Source organism: Gadus macrocephalus, chromosome 4 (genome assembly GCF_031168955.1).
Source record: "Gadus macrocephalus chromosome 4, ASM3116895v1".
Lineage (NCBI taxonomy): Eukaryota > Metazoa > Chordata > Actinopteri > Gadiformes > Gadidae > Gadus > Gadus macrocephalus.
In genome coordinates, this window is record NC_082385.1 from 1,406,544 (window position 1) to 1,426,623 (window position 20,080).

Here is a 20,080-nt window from a genome sequence, read left to right on the forward strand (position 1 = left end):
AGGCTGCAGTTTCAGGATCGCAGTCCTTATTATTTATTAAATGTTTTTCGACCATTCGCCACATACTCCTAGCATCGGCCTCGGCTCGATTTGTCCCAACACGCAGCCCGTACATCATGTGGGCGTGGCTTGTGCCCACCAACCAGGAGAGCCGAGCGCTGTCTACGTGGGAAAGATGGACGCAGCTGTCACACAGGACGACGGCAAGATGCAGAAATCAACAAATAAACCCAACTTTGTTCCCGAGACCAACGAAGATCCCGCCTCCGAATCTGGTCACGATGAAACGCACCACGACTTCGTGCTCGACTTCGTGCAGAAGGAGCTGGGCGGCGACCTGAAGTCGCTGAAGAATGTCGCAGAGCTGCTGGAGAAAGTGCGAGCGGAGAAGGAGATGTTGGAGGAGCAGGTAAACAGCCACCGCCGCACCTGTTGTATGAGAACTACTTTCTGACCTACATCTATACTGTCGATCGACTTTATCTTGTGTGTGTCACGTTGTTTCGTGGCCTGTGCCAATGTCCAGCTCCATAAGGAGGGGGTTGAGATAATCCTTATGCAGATGTAAAGGGCTCACCTTAAGTAGCGAAAACACAACGATTCCTCATTGCATGCGGCTATCCACTAATTAAACATGCTTATGAATCTAATATTCAATTAGATCTTCCAAGTCCGTTCCGCTAGATGACACTACATTCTACACACTCCACTGGATGAGTTACCGAACTCTTGTTGACAGAGGAGAAGGTATCATAAGCCGTGTAGAGCTTTTGAACATGTATTCTGTCTCTCGTCAAGGTGTTGTCCGCTTCCAGTGCTTCGCCTCTGAAAGTGTCCGCAGCACTTGACGCGGCAGAAGAGGCCCAAGCAACGATGACGAGCCTGCTGAAGAGACAGGCCGTCCTCTCCAACGGCCTCGATCAGGTTAGCGCACCGAGCCCTGCCGCATCTCCCGGGGACCGAATCACAACGCACAGCGCGCAGTACTAACGCGCAGTTCTGTCCTCCAGCATCTACAGGAGGCCGAGCCCTGGGTAGCCGAGCTGTGCCAGAACATCGACCATGTGGACACTATGGAGAGGAGTATGAGATACATGCAGTGTCTTCAGCATATTGAGGAACTCAGGTAAGGCTTTGAGCGCAAACTCGAATGCATGAATCAGTAAAAGGCATAATGACTCAAAACTTTAACCGCATGTATTAACATAATATTAACACACTGAGGCAAACAACACAGTAGAAGTCAAACTCGCTTAGCAGTGGTTGCCTGGGAGTGGCACAGTATAAGGCATGCACGGCACCACAGTATAACATCTAGATATTGCAAAGGGGTGCAGATAATGTATACTTAACCAAATGTACCAGTATGACCGATTTTGTGGGGTTGCACTGGCGATAAGGTCGTATAAGGTCTCTTGTGCCCTCCCAGGTCCCCAATTAGGACACATCGTTTACGTTTTATCAAAAATTATTGAAATAATGGTGCATGATTGGAGTCTTCTTCAAAAACTGTTGCTAAAGCTAGCGAGCTACTAATGTGTTTTTGGGGGAGTTGCTTTGTAGGAAGGCCTGAAGGGAGGGGCGGGATTATTTTGGTTCGATATACTTTCTTAATCTATTTTACTCGCGCTGGTTTCACCAAATGGCATACCCTACCTTCAATGGAGCAAAGTATTCATATTCACTCACTACAGAAGTCAGGATCAATCCTATGACGTTAAACACGCATCCGTTACCAATACCTCGTTCCCCCCCCCACCCCCCTAACCTCCTCTCTCTCTCTCTCTAGTGACCGCATACAGCAGTGCCTGATGACCAACAGCGTGTGGGAGGCCATCGACTCGGTGGCTGCCATGGCAACCCTGGACGCCGGGCTGCAGGCGTCCCTCTGCCGTCACCTGCAGGCCTTCCTGAGAGCAACGCTGCGCTTCTGGCACAAGATCATCAAGGATCGTCTAGCAAGGTCTGAGCAAGTTGGTCAACACGACAGTTTGGTTTTTTAACCTAGGCTGCTAGTCTTGCTTTCCGTGTGTAGATTGTAGCGATTTCTGTTGTTTGTGGGCGTTAGGGTTAGTAACGGTATCTTTTAGTTTGTAGTTTTTGACCTTGATTTATACTGGTTGTCTTATTAGGACACACACACACACACACTCTCTCTGTCTCTGTCTCTGTCTCTCTCTCTCTCTCTCTCTCTCTCTCAGGTGGTCTTGTTTTCACATTTTACAAGGACTTTTTTACATTGAACCAGCATTGATTAAAGTTGCCCATTGGCTCAGGGCAGCACTCAAGTAGCATCCTGTGCCGTGCAGTACTGAATAATAAGTGCGCTTTGAGCAAAATACTTTGCACGGCTGACAACATTTCTATCTCTGGTTACCTTCCAACAAATTTAAATGCTGACTATTTTGAGCCGACCAGAAACGATTGACGTACTCAGTTTGATGTTGAGGTAGCTTTTCAACTGTTTATTAAGTGTTTTATACGTGTTGTTTGTCATTTGAATTTGTTTCTTTTGACAGTGACTTCGAGGAACTGTTAACTCTTCTTCACTGGCCGTCCATCTCGCCGCCCATGCAGCCTCTGGCGCCCCCTGCCAACGCGCAGGAGATCAGCAGCCAGCTGGACCTCCTGGTGTCCCAGCTGATGGCTTTACAGACGTCGTATCCTTTAAAACCCTAAACTGCTACCATCATGTACTATGTGTAGTTCGCTCCTCTGTACAATGTGCCATTGTTGCCTCAAGCTGAGGCAGGAAGAACTGCTTTATTAACTACCACAGTGTCTTGTTAAGGTTGAAGTGGTTGAACTACATCACTTCCTGCGCGTCCAAATATGGTCTCCAGCAATGTTCACATGGCTTAATTATAATAACAGCAAAAAAAACAGTTTGTAAACCGAGGGCTGTTTTAGATATGATGTTATGTCATTTTATGCAGTACTTTAAACATCCTCTATTCAATACAAATACGTGCGTGCATAACAGACTCCATAACATTGCACTTGTGTTGCGTGTTTGTCTCAGGTTTCAACGGCTGTGGTTTTATGAGATGGCGCGCGTCAGTCTGTCCGTCTGCCTGTATGCAATAGAATAATCAGTCAGGCGAATCAAAGATCCTATTTCGCCTCTCCCAGCATCGAGGTGGATATCCTGTAACAAAAGACGCAGTTGAACTGGGAACACAACCAAGGCTATCAGAACTGCCAATTCCACCTGATGCCAATAACCATGTCTCCTACTATTGTTATTATAAATTTTTCTTCTCTTTATCTTATTGTTGTTTATTTTTAATGACTTTTGTGTACCTTGTTTGTACCCTTGAGTGCCGAGAAAGGCGCCTTCAAATTCAATGTATTATTATTATTATTATTAATATTATTGTTATTATTAACATTAGGGCATTGGCTCTACAAAACACAAACCCCGCCCCCCCCACGGTCGTTGTACTCCCTGACTCCGCCCCCCCGCCAGTGACGACCTCATATCGGAGAAGGCGCTGACCACGCTGCCGGGCGTGCCCCAGGCCTCGCCGCTCTCCCTGCCCGTCCAGGTCATGGTGCTGCCGCTCACCAAACGCTTCCGCTACCACTTCACCGGCAACCGCACCACCAACTCCCTGGGAAAGGTGAGGCCGACGGGGAGCGGGAAGACCGCCAGCCCTGCGTCACTCTCACCTGTACATTCAGCGCGTTTAGTGGACGCTTGTATCCGAAAGCGACTGACAATAAGTACGTTTGTCAGAAGAAAGAGATCAAATATATCGCCGTCATCATCACAGCATCATACTAATAATAATAATAATAATAATGGATTGAATTTATATAGCGCTTTTCTAGACACTCAAAGACGCTTTACAGTCAGTGAAGGGGGGACCTCACTAACCACCACCAGTGTCTTGCACCCACTTTGGTGACATCATCAACCTCATCATCACACACAATTTTTTTGATTTATCGTTCTTTGACATCGCGGCATCGTGATGGAATAGAAGTGGTTTATCATAGAGTAAGATGGACAGGAAGGTATAGGAGAAAACCTGGGTCGCTGCCATCAGGAAATCATCTCAACACACCGGCCTGGCCTAAAGGAAAGAGCAGTTTATATGTTGACTGCTTCCAATGTCGTGTTGTTCATGCTATAGAATGATTTGTTGCTTGTTTAGTGGTTAATACAGAACATAAGGAATTTTAAAAAGAAAAATCGCATGCTAAACAGCGAGCGCAATAGTGGTCGAAATAATCGCAATTCGATTATTGCGATTATTTTTATCCCAAATCGTTGTGCCCTGCTTCACAGGCCCGCGTTAGGAGGAGGCCCACGGTGACGTTGGGTTCTCTTGTTCCGCAGAGGACAATCGGGTGGTTATGTAAAGGGGGAATGTGAAGCCCAGAAAGAGCCCTGGAAGAAAAAAGAGCCCTTGGTTTGAATGCTTGTGAACAATTATTAAGTGCATCAATTCAATCAATTCCAATTCCATCATTTTCTGTCCCTCCCCTTTTTTTAAGGAATGCTTTATGTAACTATAACTAATAATATCTATATTTTTCTAATTTCTATATTTCAGAAATGTACGTTTAAAACTGTTTGAGTAAATAAATGTCAGAGTAAAGCCCCATGGCAAATATGCTTGTAGAATCTCACACACACACAGATCCCGTCCAAATGTACACACACACACACACACACACACACACACAGACACACACAGACACACACACAGAGAGAGAGAGAGAGAGAGAGAGAGAGAGAGAGAGAGAGAGAGAGAGAGAGAGAGAGAGAGAGAGAGAGAGAGAGAGAGAGAGAGAGAGAGAGAGAGAGAGAGAGAGAGAGAGAGAGAGAGGAGAGAGAGAGAGAGAGAGAGAGAGAGAGAGAGAGAGAGAGAGAGAGAGATAGATATCCCGTCCCAACGTGTGTCCTCCTCTCCCTCAGCCTGAGTGGTACCTGACCCAGATTCTCATGTGGATGGGGAACAACTCGGCCTTCATGGATGACAAGATCCAGCCCATTCTGGACCGGACTGGAGCCAACGTCAACGCCAGGGTACGTGGGATGGCCTCGACCAAACATTCATTCTGTTCCTGGAAGACTTTGTCTACAAAGTAAAAGGAAAACAGTTGATCAACGGTATTGTATTAATAACTGTTATAAGAGTTATTAATAACTTGATATCATCTTTGCAAGATTGATTTCTGAATCCTCAGTTGTTTCAAAGCGTGGACATCCGATACAAGCCCTTAAATATTCTTGGACATTCAAGCCATTATTATAAATTGGATTAAATTCATCTGTTCAAAGCATAACCTCTCCTGTTACCTCTGGCGCCCTAAAGAGCTGAATACAATACGGTTAATTTAAGGGCTTTATGTCAGTTTAGAATCGTCTGTGGAGAGCCATAATAACTCAATCTAACCCTTTAAGATTAATTTGTAAAGGACATTGTTTATTGCCGGTCTCATCCGAAAAGAGAATCATATCGGAAGAATAAAGTAGAGTAAAGACATTAAGATGGGAGCCATTCCATTCCTTTATCCAAACATCCAAACCGTATCACAAAGTACCATCCAGTCAACGCCGAACACTATCGTTCTGAGAACACTGATCTGCAGACGTTGAGTAACGGGCCCGTTCCCCCGCCGGGTTCCCCCCGTCCTGTGAGTGCAGGGGGAGCTGTGTCGCGGCCTGCTCAGCCTGGCCCAGGAGAAGCTGACCCACGACCTGCCCCGGCTGCTCTACGACGACACCCTCTTCTGCCACCTGGTGGACGAGGTGCGAGGTGCTGCAGTTCGAGAAGGAGCTGCGCAGCACACACGCGTACCCGGCGGCGCTGCCCGGCCTGCTGCACATCCCCCTGGAGGACGCCACGCTGCAGAAGTGGCTCACCGTGGAGAGGAAGAGTACGGCGGGAGGGGGGGGGGGGGATGAAGATAGGAGGGTTCATGTTGGAGCCCGAACCGATGCGGGATTTTAGGGATTTAGACGATCCGGATATTCGGGAGTGAAAGGTTTACGATCTCGATATATCGGCTGATCTTCAACATATATATATATATATATATATATCTATATCTATATAGATATATATATATTGGCGGTTTTCATGGCGATACACAGCAGTAAGCATATAAGCCGATACCGATATATCGGTGAGAGGAAATTTACATTGGTCGGGCGCTAGATTATATACGTGATTGTGTTTATTATTTTGTATGTAAGTTGTAAGTTTGACTCGTCACTTTTCAAGCACTAGATCTAAAATGTATTGGATTATAGAAAGTAGAAATGCTTCCTATAATATTCAGGTTTAAAGAGGTCTTCATTCTTTTTTTGGGGGTCATCCAGTTCATTTTCCAACCACTGTCTCCTCCTCTTTCCTCTCCGTCCGTCCGTCCGTGCGTGCGTGCGTGCGTCCGTCCGTGCGTCCATCCGTGCGTCCGTGCGTCCAGTGGCGCTGGAGAAGGTGGACTCCATGCTTTCGGGCGAGGGCGCGTGGAGCTGTCAGTACCGGGACATCAGCGACGTGGACGAGCTGAAGGCCCCTGACTGTGCAGAGACCTTCATGACCCTTCTGCTGGTCATCACCGGTACGGACACACCCCCCACCCCCCACCCCCCCTTCATCAGCGTTTTCTGATGTTTTCCCTTCTGCTTTCTTTTAGGCTTTGTTGCTTTATTGTTTAACTTGTTAATTTCGTTATAAGATTTTCCTTGGCACATATTTAACTTTTTTCGTGATTATATTTGCATCTTTTGCTTTCCTAGCATGTTCCGAAAACGTTATTAGTGTATATATTATTATATCATGTAATAATGATTTTTTTATTATTGTATTATATACAATCTACAATTATTATTATCATTGGATGTAGTTTCTCCGTAAAATTCTTTCCTACTGCGCTCTAGTCAACATTCTGGAGCTGCACCCCCCCCCTACAGGCCTGACTGACCTTAACGTCGCCGTGTACACGTCATGTCATGTCACGTTACGTAACCCGATGTTATCTCTCCCCCCCCCCCCCCGTGGTGCGGGTCAGACCGCTACCGCGCCCTCCCCTGCTCGCGTGCCCAGCTCAAGTTCCTGGACCTGCAGAGGGAGCTGGTGGACGACTTCCGCATCCGTCTCACCCAGGTAACCGCCGGGGGGTTTGACCGCCGGGGGGTTGGACCCGCGGCCGCTGGGAGGGGCCGGAGCGCAGGCCGTGGTCAACAGGCTGGGCCGTACACAGAGAGGGGGATGGGTTCTGTTAGGCTCAGTGTTGTTCGGTTCAACACCTCCTGTAATGTATTCATGTTCCCTCACTGCTTTATCAGACATTCATGTTACGTTGTGTCTTGTATCTTTAGATGTTTTGTTGAAGTGAACGTTCAATCTGTGGAAGAAACTAAAAAAACAGGGTTTTGGTTTTTGGTTATTGATGTCAACACATAAAATCCTCTTGCTTCTTCGACAAGCTACTAGATTTAATATTGGATTTATTGTCCTTCAGGAGAATGACACACAAACACACTACATGCTCTGACCCTCATTGTGTCCTACAGTGTTGACCTTCTGTTTAACTTTAAACGTATTTGGCAGACTCTTTGCGATGCGCGCCACTAGTGAACAGGTAGGGCGTGGGATGGACAGATGGACTTTGAGCCCTCCGTCTGGGATCCAAACCCCGGGACTGACCCCACTGACCCTGGCCCTGTCCCGTCCGTTGCCTAGGTGATGAAGGAGGAGTCCCGCTCCCCGCTGAGCCCCCGCTACAGCGCCATCCTCAACGCCGCCAACTACATCTCCACCGTGCTCGCCGACTGGGCCGACAACGTGGTGGGTGGCAACCGTAGCCCCCGGAGACGCCTGGCCAGAGACGCTGTCCGGCTACACACCTAGCGACACACACCTAGCGTCACACACCTAGCGTCACACACCTAGCGTCACACACCTAGCGCTACACACCTAGCTACACACCTAGCTACACACCTAGCGTTACACACCTAGCTACACACCTAGCGCTACACACCTAGCTACACACCTAGCGTTACACACCTAGCGTTACACACCTAGCGTCACACACCTAGCGTCACACACCTAGTGTTACACACCTAGCTACACACCTAGCGTTACACACCTAGCGTTACACACCTAGCGTTACACACCTAGCTACACACCTAGCGTTACACACCTAGCTACACACATAGCTACACACCTAGCTACACACTTGGCTACACACCTAGCGTTACACACCTAGCTACCAGAGCTAACTACAAACGTCATTGAGAAAAACATAAAATCCTAACAGCCGTTTGGTAGTAGAGCTTTCAGTATTATGGTCTCTTCCCTATAGTCTCTGCAATACAGTCCACCCTCTAATCTCTTCACTATAGCTTCTTCACTAAAGTCTCTTATTTATTGTGGTGATTTCTTTTTCTTTTCTTTTTCTTGTAGATTAATTTGTTTTTATATATTGTATAATTCAAAAGCAGAGCAGAGGCCTCTCTGCACTTATTTTCAATATATTAATGTTCAATAGTAGCTTTCCGAAACCACCTCAGTCAGTACCGTTTCCGACCTGTAGGTGGCAGCAAAGTCCCTCCAATACACTCCAGCGTGCGGCTCCACTTAGAGCCTCAGTACTGACCCCTCCCTCCCCCCACCCCCCCCCAGTTCTTCCTGCAGCTGCAGCAGGCGGTGGTGTCCCTGGGCGAGGTGGAGGCGGAGGGGGGGCGGCCCGTCCTGGGCCCCATGGAGGCGGGGCGTCTGGCGTCCCTGGAGGGGTCGCTGTTCGAGTCCCTGCTCGCGCTGCTGGACCGGCTGCGGGGCGACATGATTGGCCGGCTGCTGGACACCGTCATGAAGGACGTGCGGGAGAAGGCCCAGCTGTACCGCCAGGACAGGTCGGTGGACAGGCCCCGCCCACTTGGTTTTACCTCATTTTGATGGGAAGGGAGGAGGAGCTTGAACACTACAGTGCAATTGATTGGGGAGAGATTTAAAGGGACAGTACATAAATTCTTACAGTTTCTAAAAAAATAAATAATAATTGGGTTATTTAAGACCAAATTAAATCTTTGATCTGCTTGTGTGTGATGAGCCCACAAAAGATCTTCAGGCATCAGGGACCTGCTCACTGTTCGCTTCCAACCAAGCGTGATGTGGCAGCTTTTAGTTATTATGCACCCCGGATCTGGAACAAACCTCCAGAACTCGTGAAGTCTGCTTAACAATCTATTCTTTTAAATGAAGAACCGCAGCAAGTCACGATCCCTTGCGTCGTAAAGACCAAGTCCATTTTGGCGTGATGTGAGAGTTCGAAATCATTATTCTCTTCGCCTCTCCCGACAAGGCTGCCACGCGTGTGTTAATCCCCGGTTTGAAAGCCCGCTCCACCAGTCGAACCACTAACCCCGCGGTCCCAGCATCCTCGAGCCTCACCACCGCGACGTGTTCCCCCTCCCGTGCGTTCCCCCAGGTGGCTGTCGCTGCCCTCCCAGTGCGACCAGGCCACCATGTCCCTGTCCAGCTCCGCGTGTCCCATGATGCTTTGCGTGCGGGACCACCTGCTGACCCTCCAGCAGCGGCTGTGCGGACCCCTCTTCCAGACGGCCTGGCAGGGCCTCGCCGACCGGCTCAACAGCTTCCTGTACCAGGACGTGAGTGGCGGGCCGTCCTGCGGACCCCTCGAGGCCGTGCCGTGCCGTACCGTACTGTACCGTGCCGTACCGTACCGTGCCGTACCGTACCGTGCCGTACCGTGCCGTGCCGTACCGTACCGTACTGTACCGTGCCGTGCCGTGCCGTGCCGTACCGTGCCGTACCGTACCGTACCGTGCCGTACCGTACTGTACCGTACTGTGCCGTACCGTACCGTACCGTGCCGTGCCGTGCCGTGCCGTACCGTGCCGTGCCGTGCCGTACCGTACCGTACTGTACTGTACCGTGCCGTGCCGTGCCGTACCGTACCGTACCGTGCCGTACCGTGCCGGGTAGAGTGTGGGAACGTATGGGGAAGGGAAACGGCCGTTTCCCTTCCCCATACGTTCCCACGCTCTACCCTCCCGTTACCCAGCAACATCTGACACCATCGGCTCCCGGAGATCGCCCAAACCTCAGTTTGGGCGATCTCCGGGACCAGATGTGATCAGATGTTATCCAGAGTGCAGATGGAAGGAAACACTTAGTTGATGTGTTGAGGTCGAAGCGTGAGGATCTGAGCCAACCCCCATCCTTCTGCTACCGGCCCCATGGGTTATGACGTAGCGTGGGAATTATCTAGTGGAAACACGGAATGTGACTTAAAATAAACATGTTTAGCTTCGGTCAGTAGCCAACAAGGTGCTTTGTAAAAATCTATTTATCTTTATAAAGAATCCCTGGCTTTTTTCTCTCTCTCTTTCTCTTTCTCTTTCTCTTTCTCTTTCTCTCTCTCTCTCTCTCTTTCTCTTTCTCTCTCTCTCTCTCTCTCTCTCTCTCTCTCTCTCTCTCTCTCTCTCTCTCTCTCTCTCTCTCTCTCTCTCTCTCTCTCTCTCTCTCTCTCTCTCTCTCTCTCTCTCTCTCTCTCTCTCTCTCTCTCTCTCTCTCAGGTGGTGTTGTATAACCATTTCAACGAGGGCGGGGCAGCCCAGCTCCAGTTTGACATGACCAGGAATCTGTTTCCTCTGTTCGGCCACTACTGCAAGAGACCCGAGAACTTCTTTAAGCAGTAAGTGTCTCTGTGTGGGAATCAAAGCGTTAAACAGGAGTTGGTCATAGCCATGTCGGCGAAAGGATGTCGAATGTGTGCACAGAATGAATTCACTATAGTTAAATGGGGCTACTATTTTAGCTTTGTATCATCAGATCATCTTCAAAATAGTGATACGGAAATGTGCAGCGGAAAAATGGATCTAAAGACATCCGCTGATATACAGCCCTCAACGTATCCTCCTCCCAAAAAACTCTCTCCCTGTTGAATGGTCTTTTGGGAGATTGTACCTGGATTTTCTCCAATACACTGCAACTTGGAACTGCCCAACGAAGGTGCTTCTGTCTCTGGTTCCATTTTGTCCCGGGCATTTTCAAATCCCTTCGACGTGACACAAAAAGAATCGTCACTAGTCGTCTGAACCACATTTTGTAAACTGGGAAGCCTGTGGCCAAGAGGACCAACAGGACTACGTCTACAGTGGTTCAATAAAAATGAGATGCATTATCTCGATTTGCTTTACGGCAGGACTACGGTCAACCGGTCTTCTTTAACCGAGAGGTGCCATAACAACCCTGCCATAAGAAATGACATCAGATAAAGATGCATGCTTCTGTCCGCGTTACACCTTTTTTATTCAACTTTATTAAATTTAACAAAATCAATCAACTTGGCAGACAAAAAAAGTAACTTATCTCCGTAACTAGGTTAAAACGTTTAGATTTAGCATGTAAACGCACCCACTAAAGGGCCGATTATGGTTCCACGTTCACGCAACGCAAAGACCTCGCAGACGCTTCGACGCAGTCGTGAACCTTTATGGTTCTGTGTCGGGTTTTAGTGAGCGGACCAATCACAGCCCTCGTCGAGTTGCCTCGACACAAGGTTAACATTGTTGGGAGGCGCACGTCGGGTCCTTGCGGTGGACGCAAGGAGGGTCCGCAATAGGGCTGAACGATTAATCGAATTCAAATCGAAATCGCGATGTAATAGAACACGGAGTGCAAATCGCAAAGGCTGCGATTAAAAAAAAAAAATAAAATGAAAAAGAAAAAAAAAGTGATTTGTTACCGTAAGTGACTGGAAATCAGTACGATTCATTTATTTAAATTTTTATTTTGCAATTCAATAGTTAATAAAGAAGTTTGTAATATAAATGAATCGGCCTGGCCTAATGGAAAGTGCAGTTTTTATGTTGACTGCTTCCGATGTTGTGTTGCTCATACTAAAGAATGATTTATTTCTTTTTTAGTGATTAATACCCAACATAAGAAACATTATAAATTATAAAAAATCACACATTAAATCGCAACATTGGTCAAAACGATCTCAATTCGATTATTTCCCCGAATCGTTCAGCCCTAGTCCTCGAGGCCGCCAGGGGTCCGTGACCCCCCTGCGTTGCGTGAACACGGGACCGTGATCCGCCCCTGAGCTGCTCAGGTTCTAACCCTCCCCCCCCTCCACCCCCCCAGTGTGAAGGAGGCGTGCATCGTCCTGAGCCTGAGCATCGGCTCGGCCCTGCTGCTCCGGGACCTCCTGCGGGAGGCGCTGGAGGGGAGCGTCTCCCTGGACCGGGAGCGCCCGGGCGGGGCCGCGGAGGGGGCGGGGCCGGGGGCGGGGGGACCCTCCCCGGAGCAGGCGCTCAACGAGCTGGGGGTCTACCGCCTGGCCCCCGGCGACGTGCTCATCCTGCTCAACCTGCGGGCGTCCTGGCCCGGCCAGTGACCCCACCCGTGACCTTTTGACCTCTGACCCGGCCCGAGGGGTCGGTGACCTCTGACCCCTGTGGTTGGGCAGGGGTCGTCGAGGCGGGGGTGTCATCGAGTCGACGTTGACGTTTGTTCGGAAACTTTGTTTTTCCTTTCTTCGTTGCGTTGTTTGTATCCGTGTTGGGGTCCCGGGAGGTTTACCCGTGGTAGGATCCGTCAGGAAGGATCCGTCATCGCCTAGGAAACAACTGGCGACCTTTTTACTAACGTCTGGATTAAGATAACCCCCCCCCCCCCCCCCCAAGGTTTGATTTAAAGGTGACGTATGGCACCACCAGGTGTGAGTGAGATTAGCCGTTTGGAAAATCGGCCTCTTCTGACATCACAAGTGGGCGTGTCCACCCAGATGTATGACGAGTTCCCAAACGGCTTGTAACGCCTTATCACGCTCACACCTGCTGGTATAATATGGGACCTTTTCACGTTTGTTAGGAAACGTTACTTTTATCTGTGCGTTGTTTTATATTCATGTTGGTTTTCTGGAAAGATGCCCGTGGAAGGATTCATCAACGACCCCCGACGTCTGGTCTTTGAACTACGATACTCTCCCCAAGGTTTGACTTAACGGTTAGTTAACGCTTGAATAGACCCCCCCCCCCCACACACACACACACACACAGCTTCCCCCAGCTCTCCAGTGCACTAATGAATTAATGAAGCCATTTCAACCTTTCAAACTCGATTGACTTTGGATGTGATCGTCGTCCATGCTGCTGTTTTAGGCAGGAGAGAGTACTTTGGGTCCCATATAAATGTATGTGTGATCGCTGTTTATAACGTGTTGGTTATGACGCAAGATTATAATAAACGAAATGGTTACTGGATTCCTTATGTCTTTTCATCAGTTGAACCAACTGACCTTACTATGACGATAAATGATTTAAAAGGAATTTTACTCTTACAAAAAAAATAACTTTTAAAATAACATTTATACATAAAAACAAAAGTATAAAATGGAGACACAGTTGCATGTGAAAGACGCTTATCTGCAACATAGCATACTAAAAATAGAGGTCCAATATCCTTACACCCATAGCTCATGAATAACTGAAATTATGTAAGAACCGATTTGAAAACTTGTTTGAAAATAATGAACAGAAACCAACAACCTCAAATAGTCATTTATTGTATCCTCATAATAATCAATTGAAGCCTGAATGATGAATAATAATCATAATCTAGTCTGCACAACTCGGATGCTATTTCGAGAGAGTTCGAGATAGACATTCTTGAGACACTAGAAAAACAAATGTTCTGCATAGAATCGCCACAGGACTGCTACAGTAGCTGCATAAAACAGAATATATTAAACGGTAAGCACTCTGTCCTTACACACTAAACATCGGACCACATCCTATATTTGCATAGCTTCACAATCTGCACGTTTGCGTATATACCTACGATTTTGTGACACATTTACAAACACACATTGTGCCATAGGTTAAAGTTTTTAACTTTCACCATTTTATATGCTACCATTTATTTTGCTCTTCTGTCTCAACAAAGTGTTTCATAAAGTGCCGACTCGTTTAACTTGTGCATTAAGCACCTCAGTGCTACAGTATGATCCGTTAGTCATTCTCAGGTCGGCTAAACGGATAAAGCTCATCAAACAACGTGTAGTCTACTTCTATATTATGGGTAAACAATAGCAGTGAACTCTCTAGCTAACCTAACCTAGCGTCAAGATGACATTACAACACATTAGAAATGTTTACAGCAGGTATATAATAAATCTCATCTTATTTTTGTATAATACTATCTGTATATACCACACACTTTACTAATACAATGTAGGCAGACACTATAGTGCCCTAAGTGTACATTTGGAAAGCAGAGAAACTAGAAATCTAGTTTACCACAAAAACGTTTCTGCAATAAGTCACATTACACATTATTGCTATTTCTTAATGAGCTTGTTAATTAACAGTCGTTAATGGTTAAAGTGTGTGTAACAATGTATCTTACCTACACAGAAGGCTGTGATGCTAAAGTCAAACATAGACCACAGCAATAGAATAGTGACTCTTCTTTTGGAATTTACTGTTCTGGGATTTAGATATCAAGTCAACTTTTCTTCTGTATCAACAGAATCTGTTCATGTTCATCCATTCCCTTCAAATATAATGCTGTAATAATTGACAAATCTTTATCCATATTTGACACAGATGACGGATGAAAGAAGTTAACGAATGGAGTTCGTTAACTAGGACCATTTCTGATACAGTACCTGCCCTAGGTTGCTAGGCCGTACTGATGCTTCGGTTTCACCTGCTTGTTGCTAGGTAACCGTTGGCTTTGACAGGATGCCTTTAACCTCTTTTAACCAACCAACATCTGAGTCTTGGTTCCGCGTCCACAGGACATATTTGCAGATCATGGCCAGGTCACATGACCAGGAAAGGAACCGTGAACCTTTATCCAGGTAGCTCTGGAAACCCAAAGAAACAGAAAAATTATTTCATAATTATGTATCATTTGATGCCCAGTCTTGGAGTAGTTTTTAATTAAAACCAATCGAATATTTTCGTAGTTGAATTTTACTTTTGTAAGTGTTTTAGTGTTTCCCTTCATGTAAAGAGAGTCTCCCTACAAACATTTCACCTTTGCCATACAAACGTTTTTGCAGTGTGAACCACATTCGTGTGTCCCTCTCATGACCCTCTTAAGACCAAAACACAGATAATTAACACTCTACTTTTCTTATCGCCGTGAACTCCCGAGTTAACAACCGAATCACAAACCCTTAACAGCGACACAACAAGCCAGGCCCATTAGGACGGACGGACAGTCGTCCTGTGAGCGCTCCAGGTAGGATAAGTAGGGCAGTCGTCCTAAACAAGAGTTCCTAGCATAGTGTGGGACGGAGCACTGATCGCTGCGGAGGATCGGGCAGCGGCAGCGCGTGTGCGACTAAAGACCCGTCCCTCCGGAACGCGATCCGTCAGGCTGACATAACTGGGCTGTGGGAGAGACTAATCATGTAAATGTATTCAGCCACTATTTAAAGGTGGGCGACTGGGACCGAGACTGGGGTAACGTCAGCGGTGAGGTGATGCATTACTACCAGGTGGGCACGGATGTGGACTATGAGGGTCACACACGGGGTCTGTTGGGGACGATTAAACACTCCTTTTGTCTGGAGCTAGGAGCCAAGTTTTACATATTTGTGTGTGTGTGTGTGTGTGTGTGTGTGTGTGTGTGTGTGTGTGTGTGTGTGTGTGTGTGTGTGTGTGTGTGTGTGTGTGTGTGTGTGTGTGTGTGTGTGTGTGTGTGTGTGTGTGTGTGTGTGTGTATTTGCTACTTAGGCTATACTATTGCCGTGTGTGTATTTACTACTCAGGCTATGCTATTGGTTTGTGTGAGTGCGCGTGTGGTAGCAGCAATCTTACCCTGCCGATATTTAGACAAACAAATAAAATAATAAAGTATTATTTCCTATTTCGCCCTCTTCCCATCAATTCAGTTCAATTCAACTTTATTTGTATAGCCCTTAATCACCATTACAGTCTCAAAGGGCTTAACAGGCCAAATATTTGTGACACCCCCCTTTACCCATCGGTATCATATAAACTCCATACCACACTTCATGTACCTTAACTTACAGACGTCCTACCTCCGGAGCCTCTCTCCGTGTCGTGCTATGTGTCGGGTCGGGGCTGGCCCTCCGTGCCCAGGCCGGGCTTCAGTTCCTGGGGCTCGTGCTGCCGGTGACCGGGGGCGTCCGGACGGCCGGAACACGCAAGACCCTTCTCCGCTATGGGCTGTGTCCGGGCCGCGGACGGGTCCCCATCCCCACCCCGGGCCTGGCTCTGGGCCTGGCTCTGGGCCTGGCTCTGGGCCTGGACACCAATAGATATATACATAAATATATATGTATATCATGTACGTTTCAATATCAACGACCAGCAATTTGTTGTTGCGTTGCAGATTTTGCACTTAAAGCTGGAGGGGGACGCTTTTCGTTCAGCCCGCTTTGTTTTGATTCGATTGTGTTTTCGATTGAGTCTCGTGGTTCTCATGCGTTTGTTTATGGGTATCGCTGCTGCTCCGAATGCACGAGAACCGTGAGATTCGATCAACGCACAATTTAATCAAACCATAGCGGGGCTGGTAGGGACAGCAGCGTTAAAGGCATTGTAAGCTATTTTTTTATATTGGAGCATTTATTTTTTTCTTATTTGTTGACAGTTTCTTAACATCCCGACAATGATCAATAAAAAAAAAGTAGTGACAAAAAAATGCTGGATTGGCTGTGCTATCGCTAAAGCTAGCATGCTAGTCATGTGTTTTGGGGGGCTTTGGAGGAAGGCCTGGAATGACGGGTGGTATTTTTTCGTAACGTTTCTCATAAATTCCCAGACTGCATTTTAAAAAGAGAAAATACAGTATGACAAAAATATATATTTCTTTAATAAAATTAAGATGATAGCTAGGGCTATTCCAGGGCCTTTCTTAAATATTAAAGCGCTACAAAAACATACTTTAATTGTACCACCTTTTGTTCAACTTTGACTTAATGTCCTATCCAGACATTCACCTGGGTCAGCCATGCCCCCCCCAGGCCCGCCGCCACCAGGTAGTCCCTGCAGAGCTCACTGTGTACCGCAGCGTAGTACAGGAAGTCCACCAGGATCAGCGCCAGCACAAAGAACCCGTAGACCCACACCCCGATCACGGCCGCGTAGTCACTGGGAGGAAACCGAGGTCAGCTTTACAGGAAAACTAAACTTTAAACAACTTACGTTGAATCTCAATTCAGGCGTCACCCAAACCCTCACCCCTACCGCTTGCGTGTTCACTTTTAGGGCCAAGGGGGAGCGTTGACATCCCCCTGAAAGGACTGAAAGGATTAAACGTGATGTAGTGGGTAATATAGAAACACTATGGATTGATCCTGGACCAAATGTCAACCTAATTGCAATAAGTATTAAAAATGTAGGGTCAAATGTCAATATTGACTCAAATTGGGTTAAACACTTGCAATTGGTTGAGTTCCCTGTCTTGGGCCATTTGGTGTTACAAGGTAACATCAATCCCACATTCTGGCTCCAACACTTCATAAAATAATAATGTAGTTTCTCTAGCCTAGGCCAGGGGGCCTAGACTCAAGTTGATTATATGGGTCCTAGTATGAAAAAGGAGGCCAACAACAAGGAAATTTGTTCCTGGATATTCCCAGCGGGTAGTAGTTGCAATGTTTCAACCGTAATTAAGTCAATATTGTTTATTACAGTGTCACAATTACGGCCGTATTGAGTCAATTAATATTATTTAGTCAGAGTTCTGGGTTAACAAAGTCTTGCTAATAATACTTATTAATAATGCATGAACCATGTTCAACCACATCCACTGGGTTTGTTTTTATGTCCATCTCTCCTATGCACCAAAGAGCCAGGGACGGGCATCAGTCAGACCTCCATGTATTATTCAGTGCTCTATCGATTCCTTAATGCAGTAGGTGCATTTGGAGCTTGAATTATTAAACACTTTTACAGCACGATAAAAGGGAAGGCCCTTTTAGGGATCGAGGCTTAAAAATAGTTAAGTCACGCTTCCCTGTTTATTTGACATGAGCACATTTTAAAGGGATTCTCCTCGTGAATTGCAGACTGTATCCAACGATGTCTACTGTGTGACGTTCAGAAAGTAGCATCCGAAAGACGAGGCTTACTTCTGAGTGTGCTTGCTGGAGGCGGAGAAGCTGGCGTTGACGTCCGTGATGCCTCGGAACTCCGTCTCATTGCAGCAGTACTTGAAGGCCGTGTTGTTATGGTGACAGCAGAACAGAAGGGTCCTGTTGTCTGACAGGCGGGGGCAGTGGAAGCCGAAGTGAGAGTGCCCCGTGTGGTCGGTGTAGGTCTCGCACACTCGTAACTGACTGGAGAGGGCTTTCGTCGGAAGAGCGGGAGAAAGGGTGGAGAACGATTGGGTAATGGTTTGAACACTGTAAGCCAATCAGATCATCGCGACCAGTCAATATGCCTTCCAAGAAGTTGATCTCCTAGAAAACCACAAACTGTTATAATGTTGGACAGTGTTTGAAGCAGTTAAAGATACCCCACCTTTATCATCTATATCATCATAGACTGTCCTGCTATGCGATAAGGCCTGTATCCAAGAGGTTTTATAGTAGTGGTGACCACATGTGTATTTCTGAAGTTAAAGCTAGGGTGGCAATTTTGAGAAATCAGCAAGAAAGCCTATATTTAGAACGTTGGGCTCATACAGGCCTGCGACAGCAAAAGAAACCCGATTTTTTTTTTCTTTCTCAGAGTATTTGATTGATTGCTGTCGGGATGTAAAGAGAAGAACAAATATGACAAAAATTATTTTAAAATAAATTGCCTACCCTAGCTTTAATAACGGGTTACTAGCATGCCTACAGAGCCCTAAAGAGCTGCACCGGTTTTCAGCCAAACTATGAGGCCTTTGTGATAAGGGCCTATTATTTAGTGTCAGCTAAGTGTGAGTAGAAGTCTAAGTGACTGTTTATTTAGAACTATGAGGATGGAGATGTTACCAGCGGTGGAGACCAGGACGAAGATCGCCGCGCGGACATGGAGGAACCAGCGACGGTGGGACGTCATCTCGGGCTCTACATCGGAAAGGTGAGCGATGGAGGCCGGTCGATCGTTGTCTGGTCTCCTGGTCTATGATTCAATCTTCTCCAGTCTGGTTTTGGACACACCCCGTTTGAGGTTACATCATAGCGGTCGATAGTAATTAAAGACCGGTCTTCAAAGGAAATTGTATTGTTATTTTTTTGAGTTCCAAGGGCTGAGTTCCAATGTGCAGCCTGCTCATAGAATGCTGTCGGGGGGCCACAGCAGCCAGACGTGTGGGTATAGGCCCTAGGTCAGGCACAGCACCGTGTATTGCACCCGTATTGCCCCGTCCATCCGTCAGTCATTCTAAACCCTCACCTGCTCACAGCTGCAAAGAATGAAGTGAATAAGATATTCAGCCCAGTTATTGTTGGTGGACAACAGGTGTACGTATTCCAAAGGGTGTCCGCCAATGGGAGAGCCCGCTCTATTTCATGTGCCCCGGCATGTCTGAGCTTGTTCCAAATGTGTCTTCTCTTCTGTCTCGTCACCTGCAAAAAAAAAAAAAAGAAAGATGCATTTCAGAGGACAGCTCAGATGGTGGACCTTGGATCTGTTATTGTGCTCGTAAATATCTACATTTATTAAGGTTATAAAACGTTTCTTTGAATTACAAGTGCTTTAAGAGATGATCACTCATCTCCACATAATAACATTCTGTTGGCACGGTTCTGTCTTTCAATGCTGAATGTCAATAAAGATATGCATGGAATATACGGAGTGTTAGTTTTCAACAAACACAAAAATGAAGTCAAGCACAAATAACAAAACAATCCTCAGCATATATATTTTCAAAAAGTGCCACACTTCCATTAAATCAGTGCCTTAAGATTTGTGTTCACGCTTCACTTTGTTATGCTTTGTCAACAAGAAGCCAAGTCGAAACATCCTCGCTATTAAAAAGTTATGATGATGCAGGTTCCTACGTTTATATAAAATCAATACTTATCGAATGATTATGTTGCTGTCTGGTAGGACATCCGTGCCATGGGAGAAAGGTGATCTGAAATCTCTCCTAGTTGAAGCTCTGAGCAGACT

At 46.8% G+C, this 20,080-nt stretch overlaps 2 protein-coding genes across 2 annotated transcripts; one reads left to right on the forward strand and one right to left on the reverse strand.

The window, feature by feature from the left end:
• Positions 1 to 140: 140 nt before the first annotated feature.
• rint1 (RAD50 interactor 1) lies at positions 141 to 13,258 on the forward strand. Its single transcript, XM_060049468.1, is given in 16 exon segments — positions 141 to 409; positions 799 to 924; positions 1,011 to 1,126; positions 1,790 to 1,963; positions 2,520 to 2,660; positions 3,470 to 3,623; positions 4,928 to 5,038; positions 5,660 to 5,761; positions 5,763 to 5,892; positions 6,442 to 6,579; positions 7,030 to 7,124; positions 7,704 to 7,808; positions 8,646 to 8,875; positions 9,451 to 9,631; positions 10,562 to 10,680; positions 12,138 to 13,258. Coding segments are annotated over 16 exon segments (2,409 nt in total). The 5' UTR covers positions 141 to 175; the 3' UTR covers positions 12,391 to 13,258.
• A 3,009-nt stretch (positions 13,259 to 16,267) lies between these two features.
• LOC132455582 (protein shisa-like-1a) lies at positions 16,268 to 19,561 on the reverse strand. Its single transcript, XM_060049470.1, has 3 exons — positions 18,958 to 19,561; positions 18,109 to 18,325; positions 16,268 to 17,125 (listed from the first exon to the last, which is right to left on the reverse strand). Exons 1-3 carry the CDS (start codon positions 19,022 to 19,024, stop codon positions 16,951 to 16,953), a joined length of 459 nt encoding a protein of 152 aa, XP_059905453.1. The 5' UTR covers positions 19,025 to 19,561; the 3' UTR covers positions 16,268 to 16,950.
• Positions 19,562 to 20,080: the final 519 nt, after the last annotated feature.

What these genes read in the sequence shown, in the direction of transcription:
- LOC132455582 (XM_060049470.1), bottom strand. Translation starts at nt 19,024, where the DNA reads ATGACGTCCCACCGTCGCTGGTTCCTCCATGTCCGCGCGGCGATCTTC. An exon ending in CGTCCTGGTCTCCACCGCTG is followed by an intron (nt 18,326 to 18,957) that starts GTAACATCTCCA and finishes TTCCGACGAAAG; the next exon opens with CCCTCTCCAGTCAGTTACGA. An exon ending in TCCAGCAAGCACACTCAGAA is followed by an intron (nt 17,126 to 18,108) that starts GTAAGCCTCGTC and finishes GTTTCCTCCCAG; the next exon opens with TGACTACGCGGCCGTGATCG.